This window comes from Lissotriton helveticus, chromosome 1_1, assembly GCF_964261635.1.
Source record: "Lissotriton helveticus chromosome 1_1, aLisHel1.1, whole genome shotgun sequence".
Lineage (NCBI taxonomy): Eukaryota > Metazoa > Chordata > Amphibia > Caudata > Salamandridae > Lissotriton > Lissotriton helveticus.
This window is the reverse complement of record NC_136057.1, coordinates 512,424,874-512,448,204: the sequence shown is the minus strand read 5'-3', so window position 1 is coordinate 512,448,204 and position 23,331 is coordinate 512,424,874. Positions and strand designations below refer to the sequence as shown.

The window sequence follows — 23,331 nt, the reverse complement described above, 5'->3', positions numbered from 1 at the left end:
AAGCTGCAAGACCACAGGGAGGAGAGACACGGCCTCCAAATGCTCTCTATTGAATGCGTGTTTGTAAAAGAAAAAAAAGTACCTGCAGTGTAAGTAGCCAGTAGGACACTAATCAGTGACCAGTGACAGGAATCTGTACTTGGTCCAAGCTCCAGGCATGGACGACAAAGTAGAGCAGGAAGTGAAAGCAGACAACAGGCTGGGCAATCAGAAGCATGTAAAATAGAGAGAGACTGGAATCAACAAATGGCAAGTTCTGGTAAGTATTTGATGGGTTCTAATACCCTTTTAAGGTGTAGTTTTTTAAATACAAGGGATTTCGCAAGTACAGCACAAGCACTGTGCAGGCGAAACCGAAAAGGGAAGTGTTTGCTAGAATAGACGCCAGTGTAGCAGGCTGAAGGGCTTTGGAAAGTGAGTAAACCGTATCAGTGAGCAAAGCCTAGAGTGAGAGATGAACTCCATGGATAGCTCAGAAAATGAAACCTCGAGTTTGATGTTCGCCAGCTTAGGATATGATCTACATGAGCATCAGACTCCTGTTTAAATATAACTAATGCGAAAAGTACCTGGGATTACGGTCTGCATGAGATTTTTTATAAATTAGAGCAGATCCGCAAATTATCACCCATTTACGTTCTCAAGTCGGAATCAGCACATTTAACAACCACTAAAATGTTTGGAGTGTAAACAACAGCAGACTGGGAGTGTATTCTGCTCAACAAAATCTGTAGATGGAATATTCATGTCTCAAATGGTCTTGCACTTTGGGTGGCATTAGAGCCAAAGGCAATATGTAGCTTACCCAGGATTTCGCCGTCCACACTGCAGTTTGAGAGGAGGGGAAGGCAATGCACATGATCAGTTTTCGTATCTGTGCATGTTTCAATACCTACATGTACGACAGCAACAACAAAAAAAAATAGACATTGTAACCGATGAGTGATTGATAAATCTATGGACATACAATTACACATTCTGAGTTTGAGTCTTATTTAGGACTTATTTTCTCAATGGGACACCTATATTGCATCCACAATATGCAAGGGTCAGACTACCACCTAGCCCCACTAATGGAAAAACACTTCCCCAACTTCTAATGTTAATATGTATCAAGTAAAGGCAAATTAAATTAATTAACCATGTCAATCATACCATTTGTCCATCCGCCCATCTCGCTGACAATCCACCTGGTAGCTTGAACACCACATTGTAGACTAGCACTAAACAGATGTGATCAAACTTGCAAGTCAAAGCACACATTTTTAAGCCGTTTTGATTCAAAACAATATCTTAACTTGAATATCTTAAATCAAAACGTGTACTCTTCGTAGGGTTTTTAGTTGCAGACGTCAGGTGAAAGCAATCACTACATAGTAAACCTTACTTGGTGATGAGTGCACCTCGATTGATGTTTCTTGCACTGATAATGCTAAGGCAACTTCTAAGTCTCGTTGGTAGAGTTTGTCATCCAATGTTCTCCTGAAAAAAAAGGTTAATTAAGTTATGACGTTTGCATTTTAGTTGTCTTTACTTATGTTTGAAATGTATACTACAGTTAGTGATAGAACCAACTGTTGCCACATGTATATTAAAAATGCTCTTATGTAGTTTCAAATTAATTGTCACAAACTTGACACTATTTTTCTTGCAAGGGATTTCCTTGAAGTATGTAAATATCAGAAATCTCCTTTGCAAAAATGTCAGCAGAATTCCAAGATGTCAACAGAGGACCATATTACTCATTACCAGTTGTGTATTTTTTGTATTGCATGTTTATTTTGGGGTAATTAGCTTGAAAAAGTTATATTCTTTTAAGTGCAGCTAACAATGGACCATGAATGGAATTAGAATGTTTAGGTTTTTTTACCTGACGTATACATTGTTAATAAAATAATGGACAATGGTAAAAGTCAGAAGATTTAAATCGTATTAAAAAGTATTTACTGCATAATTATGGAATTTCTCCATTGCAGATTTCACAAAAAAAGTTGTTTCTAGCTTGGATGTTTGAAGAGAACACTACCAGGGAATGAGCTGCATAGTTGCATATTTTACTGCTACTTTAGATATTCTAGCTGCATAATCTAGCCCTTTATGCTGTATAATTCTTGTAGCACTGCCAATGGTATAGTTCTGCAGAGCGGGTAAGTGGCTGTAATTATGGTGAGGACATTCATATTTCACAAGGTACAATTAAATATTTTCCATATTTCACAGTTGCGTGTGAAATATGGGGAAGGGGAAGAAAAGGAGGTGGAGCAGGAGGAAGAAGAAGAGGAGGGGGATGAAGAAGGGGAGGAGGATGAAAAAGAGGAGTAGGAGGTAGAGGGAGAAGAGGAAGAAGAGGAGAAGGAAGAGGAGAAGAGGAAGAAGGTAGAGGAAGGAGGATGAAGAAGAGTAGAAAGGAGGTGCAGGGTTTTATTTGATATGTAAACTTTAACTTAAGATTTCAGATGGTACGTGTAAGAAAGTGAGTTATTAGCTGTGAAGGGTGAGACCTTCACAAGTAATAGGTTTGCAATGGTCTTATTACTGTGAACCGATTACTCCATTGTAGCATTTGACTCTGGCTAGCGAAACAGAGCTGCCCAAATCCTACTCGGGGGAGGTGGTGTGGGCTAGCAATCCTAATTCACTGGCACACAACACCACCCAGTGCTTTTTTTTAAAAAAAGGAAAATGACTTTAAATACAAGCCCACTTTTAAATACTATGGGGGTCATTAGGATAGCCCGCCATCCTATCGGGTATTGGGACCGCCCGCCATAAGGGCGGGGGTCCCGTGGGGGATATTAGGATGCGCCCGCCACTGTGGCGGGCGCATCCTGCATTTTTAGCATTGTGGCGGGCGGTGCTCTCAGCGGTGCCTGCTGCATTGTTATTGCAAATGCAGGGGGATACCACAGGTACCCCCCGTGTGCGCCCCCCATCTCCTTCACTCTGGGGGCCCCCCAGAGTGAAGACCGCATGCCACCACGGAAATGCATCTAACTAAGCTCATGGTAATATGTCTGGTGGTGTCTAATAGACACCGCCATCATATTAAACCTTTCCCGCCCCGGCCGCAAGGCGACCGGGGCATAATAGCGGCGGACGGTCTTTCCGTCCGCCGAGGTCCCAGCGGGGGGTAATTTATGTGAGAATGGCGGGCGGATTGCCCCCGCCAGCCTGGCGGGGGCAATCTGCCCGCCATCCTAATGGGCCCTTATGTATTAATTGTCAAACATATGAATCAGTTAGATATAAATATCTTTGGTGACTCATTATTACCTTTAGTGTGTTTGATGTAATGCCCTAAGTGGCCAAGAGTATGAGCAGATGTGAGTCGCTTGCTCATTGTGTCACTTGAAACAAGCTACACTCAACTGAGGAGGCTAAATCAGGCTGAAAGCGGTTTGAGGTTGCTTGCGTACCAGTTATGAGAGGACCTCTTAACCTGGTCAGAGTCACTGCTCTCCCCCTGCGCAGCTCCACCGTTAAGGCACTGTCCTCAGCGCCAACTTGAGTTTCAGGTAGGGGTTCGAGGCCCTCCTCCACCCACAGGCTCCTGCTTGAGCCTCATTCCTGGAGGTCTAGTTGAAGAGCCTGCTCTTCTGCTAGTCTGCTCTGTGTCGGTCATCCTTTTCTGTTTTGCCTTTTTTGTTTTTGCCTTTTTTCTGCTTTCTGTGTTCCCCGCCGCTACTGCCTCCGTAACCCCGCCCCCCACGTCTTCCTGCTTCTCAGCTGCACACCGTCCCCCACCCCTACTTAATGGCAGACGAGCCGCTGGGGCGCCAAAGGCACATCAAAGGTAAGCCCGGCTGCGAAACAACCGTAACCAGCGCCAGGAACCCTGGTCTCCTGACTCCTCGCCACTACGACCCCATCAGTCTCCACGCACTCAACCCCGAACGCAGCAACAACTGCCATCTCTCGAAACTGTGCAACACCCAGGGCCCGATCTCCTGCTTACACTGCCGCCGTACCTTCAACCACCGCCTGACCCAGGAAGCCACCTCCAACCTACCGGATACCACCGCACACAAGCCACTGAACTGCATCCTCCTCACAATATGCTCCCTGCACAGATACACTGTAGAAATCTGGGACTTCCTCATCTTAATTAAGGTATGAGTTCTTCCTTTAGAATAATTATACTTAACTTTAGGTTAGTATGATACACAGAACCGGATACCAACGCACACAAGCCACTGAACTTCATCCTCCTCACCATATCCTCCCTGCACAGATACACTGTAGAAATCTGGGACTTCCTCATCTTAATTAAGTTATGATTTCTTCCTTTAGATTAATTATATTTAACTTTAGGTTAGTATGGTACACAGAACCTGTACTCAATTATTTTACCCATGCACACACACTTCCCACAAACAGAGAACATCCATACTCAGAGATCCCTTTAACTAATAAGATTAAATGTCACCTGCACCATACGTTATCTCACCTATTAGTTACAGCAGCTTTTTGTTGATTTTTGGGTAGTTTTTCTCTTTTCTCTTTCTTTGTCTGTGAATCATTCGTTCTGGGTTTTTTGCTTGGAGGTGCAGTTGTAAACATAAAATCTTCATCTGTGGAAGAAAAGGAAATTACTACTATTGATGTCAAAGCCAATCCTACAGAGAATAGGTTTCTTAAAAGACAAAGTACTATTCGATACTGTATTATGTCAACAGGGCTAGTAAAAGCACTTAAACAGAACCTGCAATAGTTAGTTCAAAGAAAATGCACTGTGAGAGCACAAGAGACTATTGTCTGTAAGTTACAATGCATTTTACATTATTAGTTAAAAATAAACAGCTATTCTCAAATAGTGACCCTTCAAATTAGTCTTTCAGTTGAATATATTTCACTGAAAACTTCAAGTTGGAAATAAAAATACATTTTTTTTAAAAAGGAAATTTTATTCAATTTTTTATTTCTTATACAACAAATTGACAAGTGCCAAACTGGCATCGATAAGTAGTGCAATATTTTGGCTTAGGCATTTCACAGCCCTATTCAGTCTAGGCCATAATGATCCAACCATTTTCCCTATACAATTTTGTGTTTTTTCAGACGCCCTCCAGAGTAGACTTATAAATTGCCTCCTCTAGTTTGCCGCACCAGTACATTGCTGTCCACCAGCTCGCCGGTGTCTGAGGGCGAGGAAGCGCCAACACCTGGTGATGTCACGCTTACCTAGAATTACCTCAATGTTCAGAAGTGTGTGACCCCCAACAAACCCAGCATGGTACTCCACAGTTCCAAGAAGACCGATTCTTGGGGAGGGTTCTACATCCTTTCTCAGCACCACCGAGATCCCCACAAACACTCTTCACCAGTGTGTCTGAATAACAGGGCCTTCCCATCTGACATGACAGAAGTGGACCTCTGCTTGTTGACATAGAGTACATAAGAGTGCGGCCAGCTTGTTAGCCCACCATAGGAACAGGATGTGAGATAGGTCATGTGCAGAAAGTTGACGTGGATGAGTCTTGAGGGAATCACAGTACTCTCAGACACATGCATGCTACTCTCCAGTTTGGCTCATTTAGGGGACACACCCATTGCTTCTATTTGCTTTTCAGATCCTGCAGGGACTCTGGGGGAAGTTATTAATTGGGGATTGTAACGGGGGGGTCCCTGTCCCGGACCCCCCCCCCCCTTGTACCTACTCATGTCTCTCCTCTCTTTACGCAGCACACGGATACCTGGAAGACTGCGGACATCATATGCAGTCCTGGGACCGACACTGAGGAAGACTGTTTCTTTAAATGGGCTGATCCGGATGCAAGCCTGGCCCCCTTCGACGAGGTAAAACACCCCCAGGAACTCAGACAGGTGTGTGATACACCCGGAGGAGGCGAGTGGAGACTGGAGAGCGAAGGCGGAGCGGAGGTCGAGCGTGGAAGGAGAGGACTGGAGATATCGAGAGGACGGCGCGGCGGAGGACGAGACGAAGAAGGAGGACGAAGGCGAGTGGAGAGGTGCGGAGGAGCTGTGCAGGAGCAGAGACCCGACGGAGCGAGAAGGACCGAGACACAGCGACGGAGCAGAGAAGCAGGAGAGAGAGACCCGCGACAAGCCAGGAGGCCCACGGGAAGGCGGATCGCCCAGCCACGCTTCTCGGGAAGTGTGGCTAGGACAGGTACTGTCACGTTTCCTGGGTTGGGCCGGGAGGAGGCGGAATACACCCCAGTGAGCCAAACCGTGCACGGTAATCCCCGGAGTCACCCCCCCCTCACATTGCACCTCCACGATAGCGGGATTTTAAAGAGCACGAGTGTTCCCTCACCACCCCCTCCTTGTGTGGAATTCCGAGTAGGGGACAACCCAGTAATATTGGTCTCCCTTTTTCTTTGTCTTCCATCGGAACCCGGCTCGTGGGCCACAACGGCGGAAGCCTGGACTTCGACTCCCAGAAGACACCGCGAGATAAGGAGGCGGGCCTGGAACGGGAGGCGACGGAAGACGCAGCGAATCCCCTTCCGTTCTATCGTATACCTGTACAACAGCGAAAACTGTACAAAACAATAAAACCGGCTTTGCCCTCTATCCAGGTGTCTGTGGATCCAATAGGAAAACCTCCCGAAATCCCACAGGGATCTATATTTCCAGGAGATACCTCCCTTGCCCACAGGCGGGGACCATAAGAATTTATGCTTCTGATGCATATTGCAGGAGTGTATATTGGAGATGGAGGGCATGTCGCATTTGCAAGCATTGGTAGAATTGGGATTTGTGTAGGAAAAATTAGCTGTTGAGCTCTGCAAGGGGTTTTAAATGGGAACCATGCCAAACATCGCCTACTTTTGAGATCCCAGAGAGCTCCCATTTTCTGAAGATTTGAAGTATAGTGTAGCCATGTGCCTGGTCATCAGAGGGTTTTGAAGGGGAGTATAATCTCCTAGCCTATAAATTTCAGGGCTAAGCACCATGATCCAAGGACCACTCTGGTAATGTGAGGTTGAGTCCGAGGGAACAGGCATCCATATAGCAAGTTGATTATTTGATCCAGGCCAATTCGTGCCATTCCAAGACAAAATGCCTCCTCCATTCAGTCCATCATTCACATCCAAAAGCTGTGAAGCCCAATAGAATAGGCGAAACTCTGCCATGCCTAACACCCCCATCATATGTTGATCTTACACAGGTACGATATGACACTCTGGCTTGTTCTTCCAGAGGAAGGAACGGAATTTTGCTTTTTCCAAAACCAGTCACAATTCGCTGTAGCATAACCATTTTAAATAATAACACACTGCCAAATATGTTCAACAGGAGTTTAGACCATGTGGCAAGGACTGTCGACAGCTCAAATTCTAAGGAGGTCAAGTTCAGATTCCAAGCAAGGTAAGGCTCCAGGGCAATATATACACCCTAGGTTCGGAAGCTTAATCTTCGATTGGCAAGCGTACCTCCCAGTCCACTACACTCAAGTCACCCTTCAGTGGTACAGAGAGAAACTTAGTCCAATTGGCACACAGGACAGATGTCTCCTTGTATAGAGAAAGCATTAGGAGAAGGCGGGTCCATGAGGGATGGCTGCACAAGAAACAGGAAGACATCATCTGCATAGAGAGCTATGCGGTTCTCCACCTCCAGGCCCTGAAAAAGCACCTTACCTGGGCATCGCATCAAACCCAAGTTTTCAGTAGCTCCATAATCAGAGACAATACCAAAGGGTAGAGCGGTGACCCGCCTAATCGAGAAGTGAGAAATAAATGTTAAGGTTAGTGCACTCAATAACACTTTGCTTTGGCATTTCTGTAATCCAAAATCGAACGAAAAGATTCAAAACAGAATACATTTTTAATCACTAGCAACTACTCCAGTTCATTTGTTAGACATCCTGTGAACATATTCCTCTCACCATCCTGAAGGGCAATGAGGCGATATTTGTCAAGCACACAAGGATTATCTGTATTGCATGAGATAAGTAAAACTGTACCCCTCTAGGATTCTGCAATGGATGATATATAAATGCACACCATTAAGACTGAGCCTTTAGGTACAATAGGAAGGGTCACATTTGAACAATATTCTAGTTTTAACTACCCACTTTTATTGTGGACAGACAGTATTTCTGAAGAGGAGCTAATCTGAGCAGAACTACTGCTGCTTAGATGAAGAGAAATCATAGTTCAACTGTGCTTTAAACAGAGAAATCGCCTGCAAAATCGAATGGAAGCATTAGGATGTAGGCAGAATTACGCAATCTCATTGAGAACTTATGGGCAGATCTTCACCCTGTACCCAACATAAATGAGCAATTGGCTGGAGTGAAAGGGGGTAAAATCTATTCTTCATTTGATTTATCCAATGCGTACCACTAGACATTGAGGCTTTTTACTTCTTTCATAACACCAGAGGGAACATTCCAGTTTGTGCCCATGCCATTTCGACTGGTGTCTGCCTCGGCAGTATTTCAAAGAATTATGCAAAGATTACTAGGGGAGGTAGGTAATGTACGATTTTTCCAAGACAATATCTTGGTGTGGGCAGGGTACAAGGTAAAGCACAATTAATTATTGCAGGGGTCACTGTTGAGGTGAACAAATGTAAGTTTACTTTTTAGTCAGAAGAGTACCTTGGCCACACTATTTTATATGAACAAATTAAGCCCAAACATAAGCTGATGGATGCAACCCGAGAAGGCACCATGCCCATCGGACAAGGACCAATTGAGATTGTTTGTAGGCTTGGCAGAAAATCACGGCATGTTAGTAAAGGGATTTGCTGATCTTGCACAGCACTTGCAGGTATTTCTGAAGAAGGGCCAAAAGTTTGTTTGGATCCAAGAGTGTAAATTAGCTTTTTTTCTCCTTTTTTTTTGCACTTATTTTTATTAAACAGTTGCTGGTTCACCTTTACAATAATACAGAGGCATTGTGACTTCGGGTGGCAGTGAACAGACAACAGTGTAGTCCCACTTGTATTTGTACCCCTCCCTTTTTTTCCGGAGTTTTATATAGCAGGAACTTGACCCGAAGGTATCAGAGCACTTTACATGAGCACCAGTTGTGTTGCATAAGGACAAATATATTTTTGTTAGGCACTGGGAGATTAAGTGATTTGCCCTGAATCACAGGATGTTGAGCCTTGTTGTCGAGACTCGAACACGGTTCCCCAGATTTGAGGTCGACCGTCCTAGCCGTTAGGCTACATCCTCTCCCCAGTATTTCTCCCACGAGGTCAGATCCTCTCCCATTTTGCGAGGCACCCTCTACTTTGATCGACCATTTTCTCCACCTGTTGGCACCAATCTAGGTCGATCTCCCATTACCTAATCTTAAAGAGAGCAGTGCTTCCCCACATTCTCGCTTTGTTTCTTTTAGCCACTCCTGAAGCCAGCATGAGCCAAGTTTTAGTGTGTGTGGGCCAGTTTATTTCCCCCTTCATCCCCAGGAGATGCCATTTTGCTTCCATCGGAACCTGCTGCCCACCACCCTGGCCATGATCCAAGTTACTCCAGTCCAATAACGTTTTATTTTGGGACATGCCCAAATGATTTAAAAGAAGGTTCCCACCTCCCCACAGCCCCTGATGCAGTGGTCTATGTCACATCGACCTATTCGATGTTAGAACGTTCTGGGGACGTATGACCTATGTAAGATCGAGAGCTGGACCACTCTAAACCTTGTTCACATGGCGATCTCCCTGGGGCTCTAAATGGCCTCCCTGCAGTCCTCAACCACCAAGAGTCTCAAGTCGGTTTCCTATGTCTCATCTGGTCAAGCAATAATCTGTCTTCCGTTTGGATTACTGGTTTCTTCCTCCTAGTGCTGCTACCTGGTCGAGCTCAATTGCACACCTCACATGCACTCTCTCAGACCACGCTCCAGAGGTGCTTGGGCTGCAGATCCCGGGGGCTGGGAACAGACTGGGGCAATGGCGGTTTCCTGAGTTGGCCCTCCAAGATGGTCTTTGAGGAAGAGCTACACAACGCCCTGGAGGAATACTTTGAACTCAATGTGAACACGGTGGAGTCCAAGGCCACCTTGTGGGAGGCCTTTAAAGCTTATATCAGGGGGATATGCATCTCCAAACATGCTGGTATATTGAAGGATCTCCGCCGCACCCTGCCTGGGATTGAGACCAAATTAGCCGCCCTGGACGTTAGGCATGAGTCCCCCATTCCGGTCCCGACCTTCGACATTTACAACATTGCTGACAGAGTTTTAAGAGGCGGCAGATAGGGAGGCTCATTTTTTGGGGACGCTTGCCATAGCCAGACGGTACGAGGAGGGTGAACGTCCCGCACGCACACTGGCCAGACTGATACATGCCCATCGCGGACCCTCATATATCACTAACCTGTTTGGCCCGCAAGACAAGCAGATCAATGACTGTGCTGGCACTGTCAACAGTGTTTTTTTTCTTATTATCAGGACCTTTACAGGACCAGGGTTACTTCTTACCTGACTGCCAGTAACGCCTATCTGGACGAGGTAGCCTTGGTCTGGCTGGAGCAAGTACACATAGACTTCCTGGCTGAACCCTTCTCGATTGACGAAGTGACCCAAGCAATCGAGGATATAGATAGCTCAAAGGAACGGGACCTAGATGGGTTCACCGGTTACTTTGATAAGGTCTTCAAAAAGATATTAAACCTGCACCTCATTGATCTGTTCCAGGAGGCCTTTGAGCTGGGCGAATAACCCTCCAAGCTTTGTGAAGCGGTTGTCACTCTCCTCCCTAAAGCCGGTAAAGACCTGCAACACTGAATCCTACAGGCCACTCTCACTGTTGAATTTCGATTATAAAATTCTGCCAAAAATGCCTCCTAATAGACTCTCCCTGATCATGGATAAGATGATATCACCCACGTAGGCCGGATTTATTCCCCACCGGTCGGCCACATTGAATATGCGTATGCTATTTGCCACGCTCCACCGAGTCAATCCCTCCCTCCCGGCCACGGCGATCTTACTGGATGCCGAAAAGGCTTTTGATTCACTGGAGTAGCCCTTTTTTAGAGCCACCCTGGTGCGGCTCGGTCTCCCGCACAGGTTCATTTCAGTGATCTCACTATTATACACTCGCCCCATGGATAGAATTTGGTTAAATGGTACACACTCCCCTCCCTTCAAATTATCCAGAGGGACCAGACAGGGCTGCCCCCTCTCTCCACTACTCTTTATAATTGCAATGGACCCGCTTGTTCGCCATCTCCTAGATAAACACTCCCACAGGGGCATTCAATTTAATACTGGCCCTTTGTTGCATACTCTTTATGCTGATGATGTCATTCTTTAGGTGAGGAACCCAGATGACAATTTAGAACCGATCCTTCGTCAATTTACTTGCTTTGGTGCCCTGTCGGATTTACACATTAACTGGGGTAAATCAGAGGTCTTTCCTCTAAATGAGGCCCCATGCACTCACTCCTCGGAGTTCCCACTTATGTTGTTTGACGACTTCGTCAAGTATCTAATCTAGGTATCCACATACACCAGAATTGCAACCTGGGTCACCACCTTTCGGATGAGCAGTGGCGTTTTTTTGCGAACAAACCCGCAAGGTTTCCTTTAATTACAGGCATAAATTGCTACATTACAAATTCCTACGGCAGGTATACATAACACAAAGTACGGTCTACCCTATGGACTCCACTAGACCTCACACATGCCCCCGATATAGGCTGATTTCCCACACTTGGCATGGACTTACACCAAAGTTGCTTTCTTTTGGGGGAAAGTGTTCAAGGTACTATCTTTAATGCTGGAACAACCCCTCCCTCCATCCGCCCTCATGGCCTTACTAGGTTATCTTGAAGTGCTCCCCAAATCATCCAGGCATTTTTGCGCCCTTGCACTGCTTTTGGCTAAGAGGGAGGTCGCTATCCATTGGGGAAATAAATGCCCTCCCACACTGAAGGGATGGATGTACAGCATGACGTACTGCAACACTAATTCCGAACTGTACGCCCAGCTGCAGCCTCCTATGTCCCATCCCCTCGATATTTGGCAGCCCTTTCAATCTTATTTGTTGGCCCAAGCATCGGTGTGCTCACAAACCGATCCGGAGTCCACCCCGGAGCTGTAGTGTCAAACTTGTTGTGTTAATTTTGTTTCATACTGTAGGTATTCAGGGAAAAAGAGGATGTGAATGGTTACGTTGTGATAGACATGTTTAACTGTGGATCATTGATGTACTGACTGTCTTTAAAAGGAAAAAACTTTTTTTTTTTAAATACCAAGTAGAAAAAGAGTAGGACAAGCACTGCATGACAATAGTACCCTTGTTAGAAAGTAAGTAGGAAGAAATATGGAAAACCACAGGATTTTTTCTTTTAAATAAGCATAAGAGGCGCAAATCTCCAGAAAGATCCATGAAGCAATATTCTTTTAACAAATACTGGGAGGAAGAAAGGGATACAGACTGCATAAAATGGACAAGGGAACAGAAGGAGGGATCCATCCTTATGCCTCATTCTATGGGAATACAGAACCTATCATGAGAGGTAGCCTGTAGGATCTTCACAGTATTGCCCCTGATATATGGTGAAGAAATTCCACGTATTTGAATAGATTTACATTCATCTGGATGGCTTATTAAGATGAAATCAAGCACAAATAATGAAAGGGGAAAATACTATAATTGAACATTTATGTATTCATTTAACAAGTGAACTCTATCAATGGATCAATCAATTTATAGTGTATTCCACGATTAACCGAGTCCTCTACTTACCATCATTTTCAAACTCAGAGTAATCAATCAGTTTCTTAGTCCTGCAAGTAGAAAAACATGGTTTACTATGCGTTTCTTGGGGATCTAGAATTTAACCAATCAAGTGTTAATTTCATAAATGCTGTACTCTACAAAACGTTGAACTGCTACAGTATATAGGGCCAGATGTAGGTCGCCAAATACCGGTCGGTAACGGCCGATTTCGGCCGTTACCGACCGGTATTTGGCTTTTGAGACGTAGGTGGGTCTCAATTTACAGAATCGGTATATTTACTGATTCAGTAAATTTACCACTTCGGTATTTTACCGAATCGGTAAATATACCGATTCTGTACATCCATATGTAGGTGACACTCCTAAGAGTGCCACAGGCCCTTAAGAGTCGGTATTTTACCACCCAATCCTATTGGGTGGTAAAATACCAAATTCAGGTGTGCATGCACATCTGTGCATGCACACCTGTGCCATGTGACACACAGACATGCCCTTAGGGCATGTCTGTGTGCCACATGGCACAAATGCCTGTACTTGGGGTTCTAGAGGGTGTCAAAGTGACACCCCCTGCACCCTTGCAGGATTCGGTATTTACCGAATCTGTAAATACCGAATCGGTATTTCACATTGATTCCTATGGGCTTCAAGGCCCATAGGAATCAATGTGAAATACCGAATCGGTATTTACAGATTCGGTAAATACCGACTCTTACAGATTCGGTAATTTTTTACCTACATCTGCCTCCTTCCTATTTACCGACTCTTAAATACCGATTCGGTATGAGTCGGTATTTAGGAGTCGGTAAATAGGAATTACCTACATCTGGCCCATAGTGCCTTCGGACTGGAAGGAGTGTGAGAATGGTTTAAATTTAAGGTACAGCTCGACTCGACAGTAGCAGAAATAGTGACATCACATTATGAGACGTCAGAGCAAGTACCAACATATGATACGTTTCAAGGAGGTCCCATGTCATTCTTTAAACACCATTTTAAGTTTTTGGCAAAATAATGACAGATCTTGAAGACAGGCCAAGATGTTCACCTCCTCAGTCTCCCTACTTATCACAGTTACATCTCAGCTGTCATGTGCATGCTCTCTGCGCCTCCCTTCTCACCCAAGTCAGAACTGCTGGTCTTAAGTGTTGGTCATGGATATGTAAATATGGCTAACAAACAAGTTACTTACCTTCGGTAACAATATATCTGTAAGAGACAGATTTGTTATAGATTCTTTACCTCAGAATTACCCCCAGAACGTTTTTCGTCAACAGTACCCTTACTCGTCGCAAGGTGGCGTCGGTCGGCTCCGCATTCATCGTTGACATCGTGGTCGCCGGGATGACGTTGCAGTAGCTACTTAGACACTGCCCTTGGGCGCTGAAGTTAGATCTGTACACGACTTTCCACGCCAGAAGCCTGAGCCAGGCAAGACAAGGACCACTGGTGTACAAAACTAGGGACCTGAAAGGAAGTCCTTAACCCTAGAAATCAGTTCGCAGAACAGGGGAGGATGGGTGGGGCGATAAGGAATCTAACTAATCTAATTACTTACCTTAGAATAGATACGCCAGCAATACCAACCCCAGAGATGGGTCTGCGAACCAAGTTCAAAACAGAAAGTCCTGGAGAACAGAACGGCCAAGGAAGCAGTCTCTCCTGACTTGGCTGTCCAGGCAGTAGTGTCTTGTGAACGTGTGCAGCGATGCCCATGTAGCTGCCTGACAGATGTCATTAAGGGGAACTCCGCGTCCCAAAGAAGTGGTAGCTGCCATCGTCCTGGTGGAATGGGCGCGTAACCCCACTGGAGGTTCCTTCTTTGCCAAGGAATAACAAGCTTTGATGCACAAAACGACCCATCTAGAAATGGTCAGTTTGTGCATGACCCGACTTTTTTTTGCACCCACATAGCCAACAAAGAGCTGGTCATCCGACTAGAATTGTTTTGTATGATCTAAGTAAAAGGAAAACACACGCTTTGGATCCAGACGGTGGAGCCTCTCTTCATCTTTGGATAGTTGCGGAGGCGGAAAGAAGGTGGGCAAAGTGAAGGTCTCACCAATATGGAAAGGAATAACCACTTTAGGAAGGAAGGACGAGTTCGAAGGACAACCTTGTCTGGATGAACAGTCAGAAACGGAGGCTTAGAAGAAAGTGCTTGAAGCTCACTCACCCTGCGTGAATAGGTGATGGCCACCAGAAAGGCAGTTTTTAAGGTCAGAAGCCTGAGAGGACAGTTATGTGTCGGCTCAAAGATATTTGAGAACCAAGTTCAAGTCCTACTGAGGCATTACGAATGGACCAGGAGGAAAAAGATGAGTAATGCCCTTAAGAAAGCGATTTACAACAGGGGACTTGAAAAGAGGAGGCTGATCAGGAAGCCTAAGAAAGGCTGAAGTAGCCGAGAGGTAGCCCTTAAGAGTGCCCAGAGCAGAGCCCTGCTGGGAAAAAGAAAGGAGGAACAAGAGGGCCTCAGAAAGAGGGGCAGAAAGGGGATCCACAGCATTTGCTGTGCACCATGCCATATATTTGTTACATCTGCTGGCATATACCGTCTTAGTGGAGGGACACCTGGCTGTCAAGATAACATCACAGACTGCAGGAGGCAGGTCAAACGAGGACAACTGCTGCTATGTGCTGCGGTAACAATATCACTAGCCACAATATTACGAAAACTCACTGGTTTAATATCTATGTGCTGATTAAATTTATTCAAAAATAAATCAATATATAATGCAAATAAAAGAGGGGAGCACGGGCACCCTTGCCATGTGCCCATGCTGATAATAAATAAATCAGACTCTTGTCCGGATATACGTATAGTGGCTACCGAGCGTATATATAGGGTCTTTACTGCTTGTATAAACTGAGAACAAAAACCTTTCCCCTCGCAAAACCTCCCACATATATTGCCAGGAGACCCTGTTGAACGCCTTCTCGGCGTCCAACAGGATCACCCCCAATACTGATTCAGTTGCCTGAGGCCAATCAAGAAGGGCTATCACTCGTCTCACATGATCAGCAGTATCCCTACCTGGGATAAACCGATGCTGAAAATTGGATACTAGAGGGGTAATGACCGATCCTAGAAGCTGAGCAATGATTTTAGAGAAGATCTTACAATCAGAATTAATCAATGAGATGGGTCTATATGAGGATGGGTGCAATTCAGGTTTGTCCTTTTTAAAAAAAACAATAATGATAGTTTTACGCCACGAATCTGGTGCAATTCCACGTTGAGCAGCGAGGACAATGTCATAAGTTCCGGTCTTAGGACTTGATAAAATGTCTTATAAAATTCTAGAGGGATGCCATCCGGACCTACCGCTTTTCCTATAGCTAGCGACATTATTGCTCCTTTTACTTCTTTCCAAGTTTTATCTGCTGCTAATTCCTCGTTTTGATCTTGTGTAACTTTATTAGTTTCAATATCAGAACTTAATTCCATCATTTTCTCATCTGTATCTACTATTTCATCCTCTGTATATAAGTATTTTATAATATTTGCGAAAAACATTCAAGACTTCGCCTGAGGAATCCTGTATCTGATCGAGATGGTCCCATATCCTATAGATTCTATTAGTTATTTCCTTCTGCTGTAGTCTTTATGCTAAGATCCTACCAGAATTTTCCCCCGCTTCATAAATTTGAGTCCTATACATAGCCAGTTTCGCGGCAATTTTCGTTGCAAAATGCCGATGAATTTTCACTTTTAAAATTGCAATGGCCTTTAATGTTTTTTCCAAATTTAGTTGCCGGATTACTTCCCCCATAAGCTCTATATCTAATAGCCTTAGCTGATTCATCCCATCCTTAATTTCTGCCAAAATGTTAAGTTGTTTAGCTATAGAATAACTAAATGTTTCCCCCCGAACCCTGGCCTTGAATGTATCCCAGACAATAGGATCTTAAGCGGTTCCCCGATTATTTAAAAAAAAATCTGTAATCCAATCACACATGTGCCCACAGTATTCTGGATCTAATAAAAGTTTGCATTCAAAGGTCCATGCCTCTGGCTGGGCCCTAGAGCTGATGTCAAGTTCCAATACGACCGGATTATGATCTGAAATGATCCTGGGTATAATCTCTACCTTAGCACTTGTTGCTTTTTCAACTGAAATAAAGAAGTAGTCAAAGCGCACATGTTTTCTATGGGGAGCCGAGTAAAAAGTATATCCAGGAACATTTTTCCTATGAGTGTACCAAACATCGGCCAGCCCAAATTCTTTAACTAGACCTTGGGTAGCTTTAAAAACGTTTGTTTTTTTCCCCATATATGGGCGATCACTAGTAATATCAAATTAGCCCTCTAAATGAAGATTGAAATCCCCACAAAGGATTAAGGGGGATGGCCATGCCGCTAATTCGACACTTAAGTAATGCATCACCTCTGGGTCATCCAGATTAGAACCATAAATAGAGCATATCATCAATGATGAGCCATTAACAGTTATTTCAACAATGACCCAACGCCCCAAGACGTCCTCCTATACCCGATTACGAACATCGAGGCCATATCTCATCAGAATCGCAACCCTTCTTGTAGTTGAGCTCTGTCTGGTACAGCAGAGTATATCCATGCCCAAGTTATTCAACCACTTTCGATTATTCCACGCAATATGAGTTTCTTGCACACAGAGCAAATCAATACGCATCACCTGCAAAATTTGAGCCATCATCCCCCTTTTCTTTTTATCGTTTAAGCCACATATATTCCACGAACAGATGGATAATCTACCAGTCATTGTTATACGATTAAATTAATCATACCTTGTCTGCCCTGCCCATAACCTAAGCTATGCTTCATAATACATAAAGGAAACATTGTCTCTCTCATAAACATAAGTACCATACCCTTGATTCCACATGAATACCAAAAACCAAACGTGCCTTCCCCCGCCCCTCCCACCAACCTCCAACCTTGCCCCCCCCCCCAAAGCTGCTCCACCCCCCCTTCCCTCCCTCTCCCAAATGAGGCATAAGGACCGAGTCCTCTGTGATGGGTAGTGGATTAATAACACTCCCCCCGCCCCCAACCCCCCAAAAAAAAACAAGACGACCACCCATCCATAAGAAGAGATCCCCTAACAACCTAAGAGCAAATTTATACAATTAACTCTAAATTTGTTTCACATTGTACTCACAAATTCCTTTGCTACTATTTCTGATACAAAAATTTGTGTTTTTTCCCTGCATATGATTTTTAGCTTGGCTGGATTGAGAAGAAAGGTCTGAGCCCCTTTAGCCTGAATGAGTGGAATCATTTGGTGCAAATGCCATCTCTTTTGAACCGTGGCCTGGCAGAAATCCGGACGAACAAAAAATTCACAACCCTTACCGTCTCACTTCCTGTCTGGCCTTGCCAAATCATATATTGATTCCTGCAACAAAAAATGATTCAAACAAATCAATATCGCCCTATGTTTTTCATTTGGTCCCCCTGCTCTGCCTCGCTGATTAAATGGGAACCTATGTGCTCTCTGAAGTTCTACTTCCCGATTCCAGCGCTTGAGTTCGGGGTAGGCTTCTGAAAACAATTCAATGACAAACCGCCTAACATCTTTGCCTTCCCGTCCCTCTGGTATACCTAAAATACGTAAATTGTTTCTTCTGGAATGATTCTCCAAATCAATAAGCTCCCAATTGGTGTAAGCTCTTTGAACTTGCAAAGATACTATTGTGGCCTTCTGCTGCACAATTTCGTCTTCCATTGCTGATATCCTTGCCTCAGCTTCCCCAATTCTTGTCGATATCTCTGTGCAAGCCTTTGCAACTCGGCGCACAGTGTTTTGTAATTTGCGAACAGCACCCTGGGTCCTAAGTCCCTCCGCCTTAATCTCTTCCAGATGCGCTATTATTATTTGATATATTGTACTGAGGGTAATTTCATTTTCTATCCTGGCATCTGCGCCAGCTGCTTCTCCAGAATTATTGCCCAAACCTACATTCTTATCAATTTGAGGGGAAAATGAGTAATCCCACACTAGTGATCCAGTTGTACTAGACATCTCTTTTGACAATGGGTTAGTCGTGTCCCTTAATTTGCGCACTGTTCCCTTATTAATGGATACCTCCAAGCTCAGCTCCTCGTCATCCCGCTGATAATTACTCGTGTCGCTCTTATCTGCCCAATCCCCACTAAACTCATTCTCAGAAGAGTTGGAGGGGTCCGACATTGAATAAAACTTCCCCCCTGAATCTATATCTTTGATTAATTCTTTATTTGAATAAACAATGTTCTGAGAGTGCTAGTCTTGTCCCCCCCTCCTGGTGTTCACATCCAGAATTGTGATTGTCTATACTTTGATTCCTATTCTCCAGAATCTGGACTTCTACCAGGGGTTGAGCAGGTGTCATTGCTACTTGTAACGGACGGGGTAGTTTAAGTGTCTCAGGTGCCTCGAGTACTTCTCCCAGCTCTTTTATATTACCAAGAACTATGTTACCAGCTAAAGGTGCCTCTCTCTGGGAAGAGGTAGTTTGATGAGCAACAGTCCCCACAAACTCACCATCATTACTCCGCAGATCCCTACTGCCCTGTGAAGCCATTTCTTTGTTCGTTGTCAATACCACTGGCCCCGGCAACGTTAATAATGAATGTGTCCGTCCCGATACATCTGCAGGTACATTGGTGCATGGTGCAGTAATTGCCACAGCCCCAGGGGGTATACTTGTTTCTGTATCCGCCGGATTCTTACCTCTGCTCAATTGTTTCTTAAAGATCCCAGGTACCGTTTGTGGCTTTTGCATGGTGCCGCCTCCCCTCTGCACAGAACCTGGAGAGGAGCCGCTTACCTTCTTGGCGTGCTCCTGCGTCACCGCCTCGACAGGCAAGTTTGTTTCCCTTCTCCGCGGGGGAGGAGGCAGGAGATGCCGAGATTACAGGCGTAACCCCGTGCGTTACCACTGCAGCTCCGTGGGTCTTAGCTCCTTTACTTGCTGTCTTCAGGGCCATTGTAATCCCTAATGACCGCGCCGAAAGTTCGCCCAGCCTCCAACGCCGAAGCCTCCACTGAAGTGATCCCAGATTCCGCTGAAGACTCAAGGTGGGACACCGCAGTCCGCCGCGGCCGATGTATGCAGCACTCGGCAAGTACAAGAGCAGGTATTGCCACAGCATTACACGATCAACCTATTGTGGTATCCATTTTCTCAGGAAACAAACAGGGGGGGGTCTCAGAGGAGCATCCGTAACCAACTCACTTGATCGCTGCTGCAACCGCCATCTTGCCTCCCTCCTTCTGTTGTGTACTCTTACTCCTCTTGAGACCCTTTCCTCCCCATTTCATGAATGGACATCTAAAGATCATAGCCCCTGCCCTGACCTCCATTAGCAATATCACCCTTGCCTCGTCATCTGTCTCTACCAATGGGGGGAAAAAACTAAAATGCTGTATTCCTCTGTTCAAAAATTCTTCAGCAGGTTCAAAGTTTTTCAGCATCTTCTAAACTCTCTTTGCTGCATTTTTCTGAAAAATCCTTGAAAAATAAGTCAATCGACAAATCTCTTTCATAGAAACTAATTTACTTATTGATCGCTTGCCAGGTGGATTCTGACCTCTCCATGAGTTGGAAGTAGCATTTCAATCAATCAATCAATCAATCAATCAGTGACACTTATAAAGCGCGCTACATACCCGTAGGGTCTCAAGGCGCTGGGGGGGGGGGTGCCGCTACTGCTCGAACAGCCAGGTCTTCAGCTTCTTCCTGAAGGAGAGGTGGTCTTGGGTCAGGCGCAGGTCGGACGGGAGGGAGTTCCAGGTCTTGGCGGCCAGGTAGGAGAAGGACCTTCCTCCTGTAGTCGCTCTTCGGATGCGGGGGACGGCGGCGAGGGCGTGGTTGGCTGATCGGAGGTGGCGTTTGGGAGCGTAGAAGTTGACTCGGCTGTTGAGGTAGCTCGGGCCTTGGTCGTGTAGGGCTTTGTGTGCGTGGGTGAGGAGGCGTGTGGGTTTCTTGCTCTGTCAGACAGTTTCTGCCTGATTCTTGATCAGGAAAGCAGAGCAACCTTGATATTACTAAATTATAGTGTCACATTTATCAGTTTCCCATCCGGTGCGTTTGAATCAACTGAACAACCTGGAATTCAAGGTATTCCCCTGGCGGTGCTTTAGCTCTATCCTTTCTGAGAGGCCTGGTCTCTAACCAAGAAAATATTTTGGACTTGCATGCAATCAATCAGTTGCTTTTTTGATGAAGACCAATTCATTAAAACCTTTATAGTGAAACAAACAGGCATCCATATCTTTAAGGGGCCTGGTACCATATACATTGCTCTTTGATGGCTTATGGAGCTGGGCCAATCAACCACCATAGATGCATCAACAACAAAATCTTAGATTGATTTTCCATCGTCTTCTCTTCTTGTCTGGACAAACAATGTGTTATCTACTTCTACTACATCCTTATGCAACACAAAATCCTGCATTTTCACCCGTCACTGCCGCAAGACTGTTGTACAGTCAATTATCTTCTTATAACCAGATTATACAAGTGCTCCCGGTCTTGAACGGCCCACCTTTTGAATTTAGTACCCTTCAGATAATTAAGAACAGTGAGAGGATTCTCATCTGATGCTGTAGCATTTCTATTCATCTTTATGCTTCCTGTTGATTCCAGGTACCAAATAATCTATCCATTTGCCATTGTGCACGGCATAAAAGGGAACGCTCATTCTTCAGCACTATATTGTTCCTACGGTTTATTCCAGAATCCTACGCTCTGTAAAAACCATGCTTCTTTGCCATCCTGAAATTAAGAGGAAACATATTGGAGGTAGATCCTTCTCCTTTCTAGCTGCATAGGACTGGAAATGTCTCAGTCTTGAGCTATAGTGCATCTTAAATATTCTTATAAAAACATAAAACTGGCCTTTCCATACATTAGTATAGCCTGTACCTTTTCCTTGGAAATCGCCTAGTGCCAGAATACCCTCTTGGTGTTGTATTTTCATTCATCTCTTTCAATAGAACAATAACTAAAGAAATTTGCATTATCTGCACAATTTGGTATAATTTAATTAAACACTCTGAGGAATGGTGAAAGTAAAGAAGTACAAATATCTTGTAAAGGTAGTTTGAAGGCATATTAGTTATCTGATCCAGCGTGCTTTAAAGTTTATCATTTGTCACTAACTGTCCAAGAAAATAGAGCCATATATACTACACACTAGTTATCCTATCCAAAAGAGTATCAAAATACATTTACCAGGCTGCTGCACATGGTCTGTCTGGTCATGTGCCCAAAGATAGACTGATCACTGTCAAGTGCAGAATGACAATGGGCAGGCCTGGTCCAGCACAAGAAGATGTGCGCCTCTTCCCACAACAAATGATACCAAACCTCAAGGAATTACGTGAGGCCTGGGGAAACTGCTGCTTTTCAACAGTACAGTTTGAATTATATATGTAGGAGCTGATTTTCCTTCCTTTTGAACAAGTAATTGGAAGTAAGGAAAACAGCAGACACGTGTTTCATCGTATGTCGGCTGTTTTCCTTATGGTCAATAAAACCGTATGAAATAAACCAAGAGTGAAATGGATTAACTATGTGGCAAACGAAGTGGAAATGGAATAATAGCCCTCTATCAGCGATACATTTGATAATAAGGATTTATCCTTGTTGATTAATTACTTGTTCAAAAGGAAGGAATATCAGCTCCTACACATATAACCCTACTTGACTTTGCGAAGCTATCACGGTCCTGAGCTTCGAGCATAGTTCCTTCACTTTTTATTTCATTGGGAATCATTATCTAGACCTTGCATTCAGTTAATCTCTTTCACCGTGATCCTGTGGATTTACCAGAGTGTAGGTGCAATTTGGTAGTTACTTCTTAGGCTAAATCAAGCGACGTGTCTGGACCCTTCGCAATTTGGCAAGTGTCTGCTCAGCTATTAAGGATATGTGACTTAAAATATTTAAAAATGCAAATCTAAAGGATTCTCAGAGATTATGGGAGATTTATTTTGAAAGTCAAACGCAACCTCCCCAACCTATTCCACATTGCTAGATTTAATTTCCTTGTAAGAGAAAACTGCACTGAGTCTGCTATAATAAATACCTCTTGTTTTGTTGCTTTACTTTACTACTTGTCTGTTGAGTGACTGGCTCCCATTTTAGTATTTGGCAGCTTTTTCCCTTTCTACACATTCTTGTCCCTATTTAGGCACCTCATCTTTATATCTTTAAGTTAGTTCATCTCTTTTCATCTCTTAAAAATGAAGTGTGAGAGTAGTTGCTGGGTTTAGGCATTCAGCTTGAGTGAATAGTACAGCTTTTGGTGCTCCTGCCACCCAATCTGTGTATGTTATCTGTGCCATCATCCTCTTATTTCCCTTTAATAAGTGTCTTCTGTCATATACTGGAGCATTTGCATGTCACTCACCTGAACCAGCATGGATCCCATGCCTCCTAAAACCAGATGCCTAAGCCTTGAACTTCACTGGTGCAACTGGAGTATTGGGTCATCACCTGAAGATCCACTGTATAGTCATGGGACAGTCTGTCTTAGAATTTTAATCATGCACTTTTCTGGAAATATTGGTTTTGGGGAGATATATGCCTAGCTTTTCGACCCTGTTTGACATGTTGTATTGCCACAAGATGGAGTTTTAAAATAGATGCACTTATTTTATTAGGGCTGTTTGTATTTGTAGCCAT

At 44.4% G+C, this 23,331-nt stretch overlaps 1 protein-coding gene across 1 annotated transcript in view; it reads right to left on the bottom strand.

Annotated features, from left to right (window-relative positions):
• RAD51AP1 (RAD51 associated protein 1) overlaps nt 1–23,331 on the bottom strand; it is a 393,892-nt gene that overhangs the window by 369,457 nt on the left and 1,104 nt on the right. The window contains exons 2-5 of the mRNA XM_078673979.1: nt 12,679–12,719; nt 4,448–4,571; nt 1,388–1,482; nt 806–892 (exon numbers count right to left, since the gene is read on the bottom strand). Coding sequence (XP_078530105.1) covers nt 806–892; nt 1,388–1,482; nt 4,448–4,571; nt 12,679–12,719 — 347 coding nt within the window. The remainder of the gene's footprint in view (nt 1–805; nt 893–1,387; nt 1,483–4,447; nt 4,572–12,678; nt 12,720–23,331) is intronic.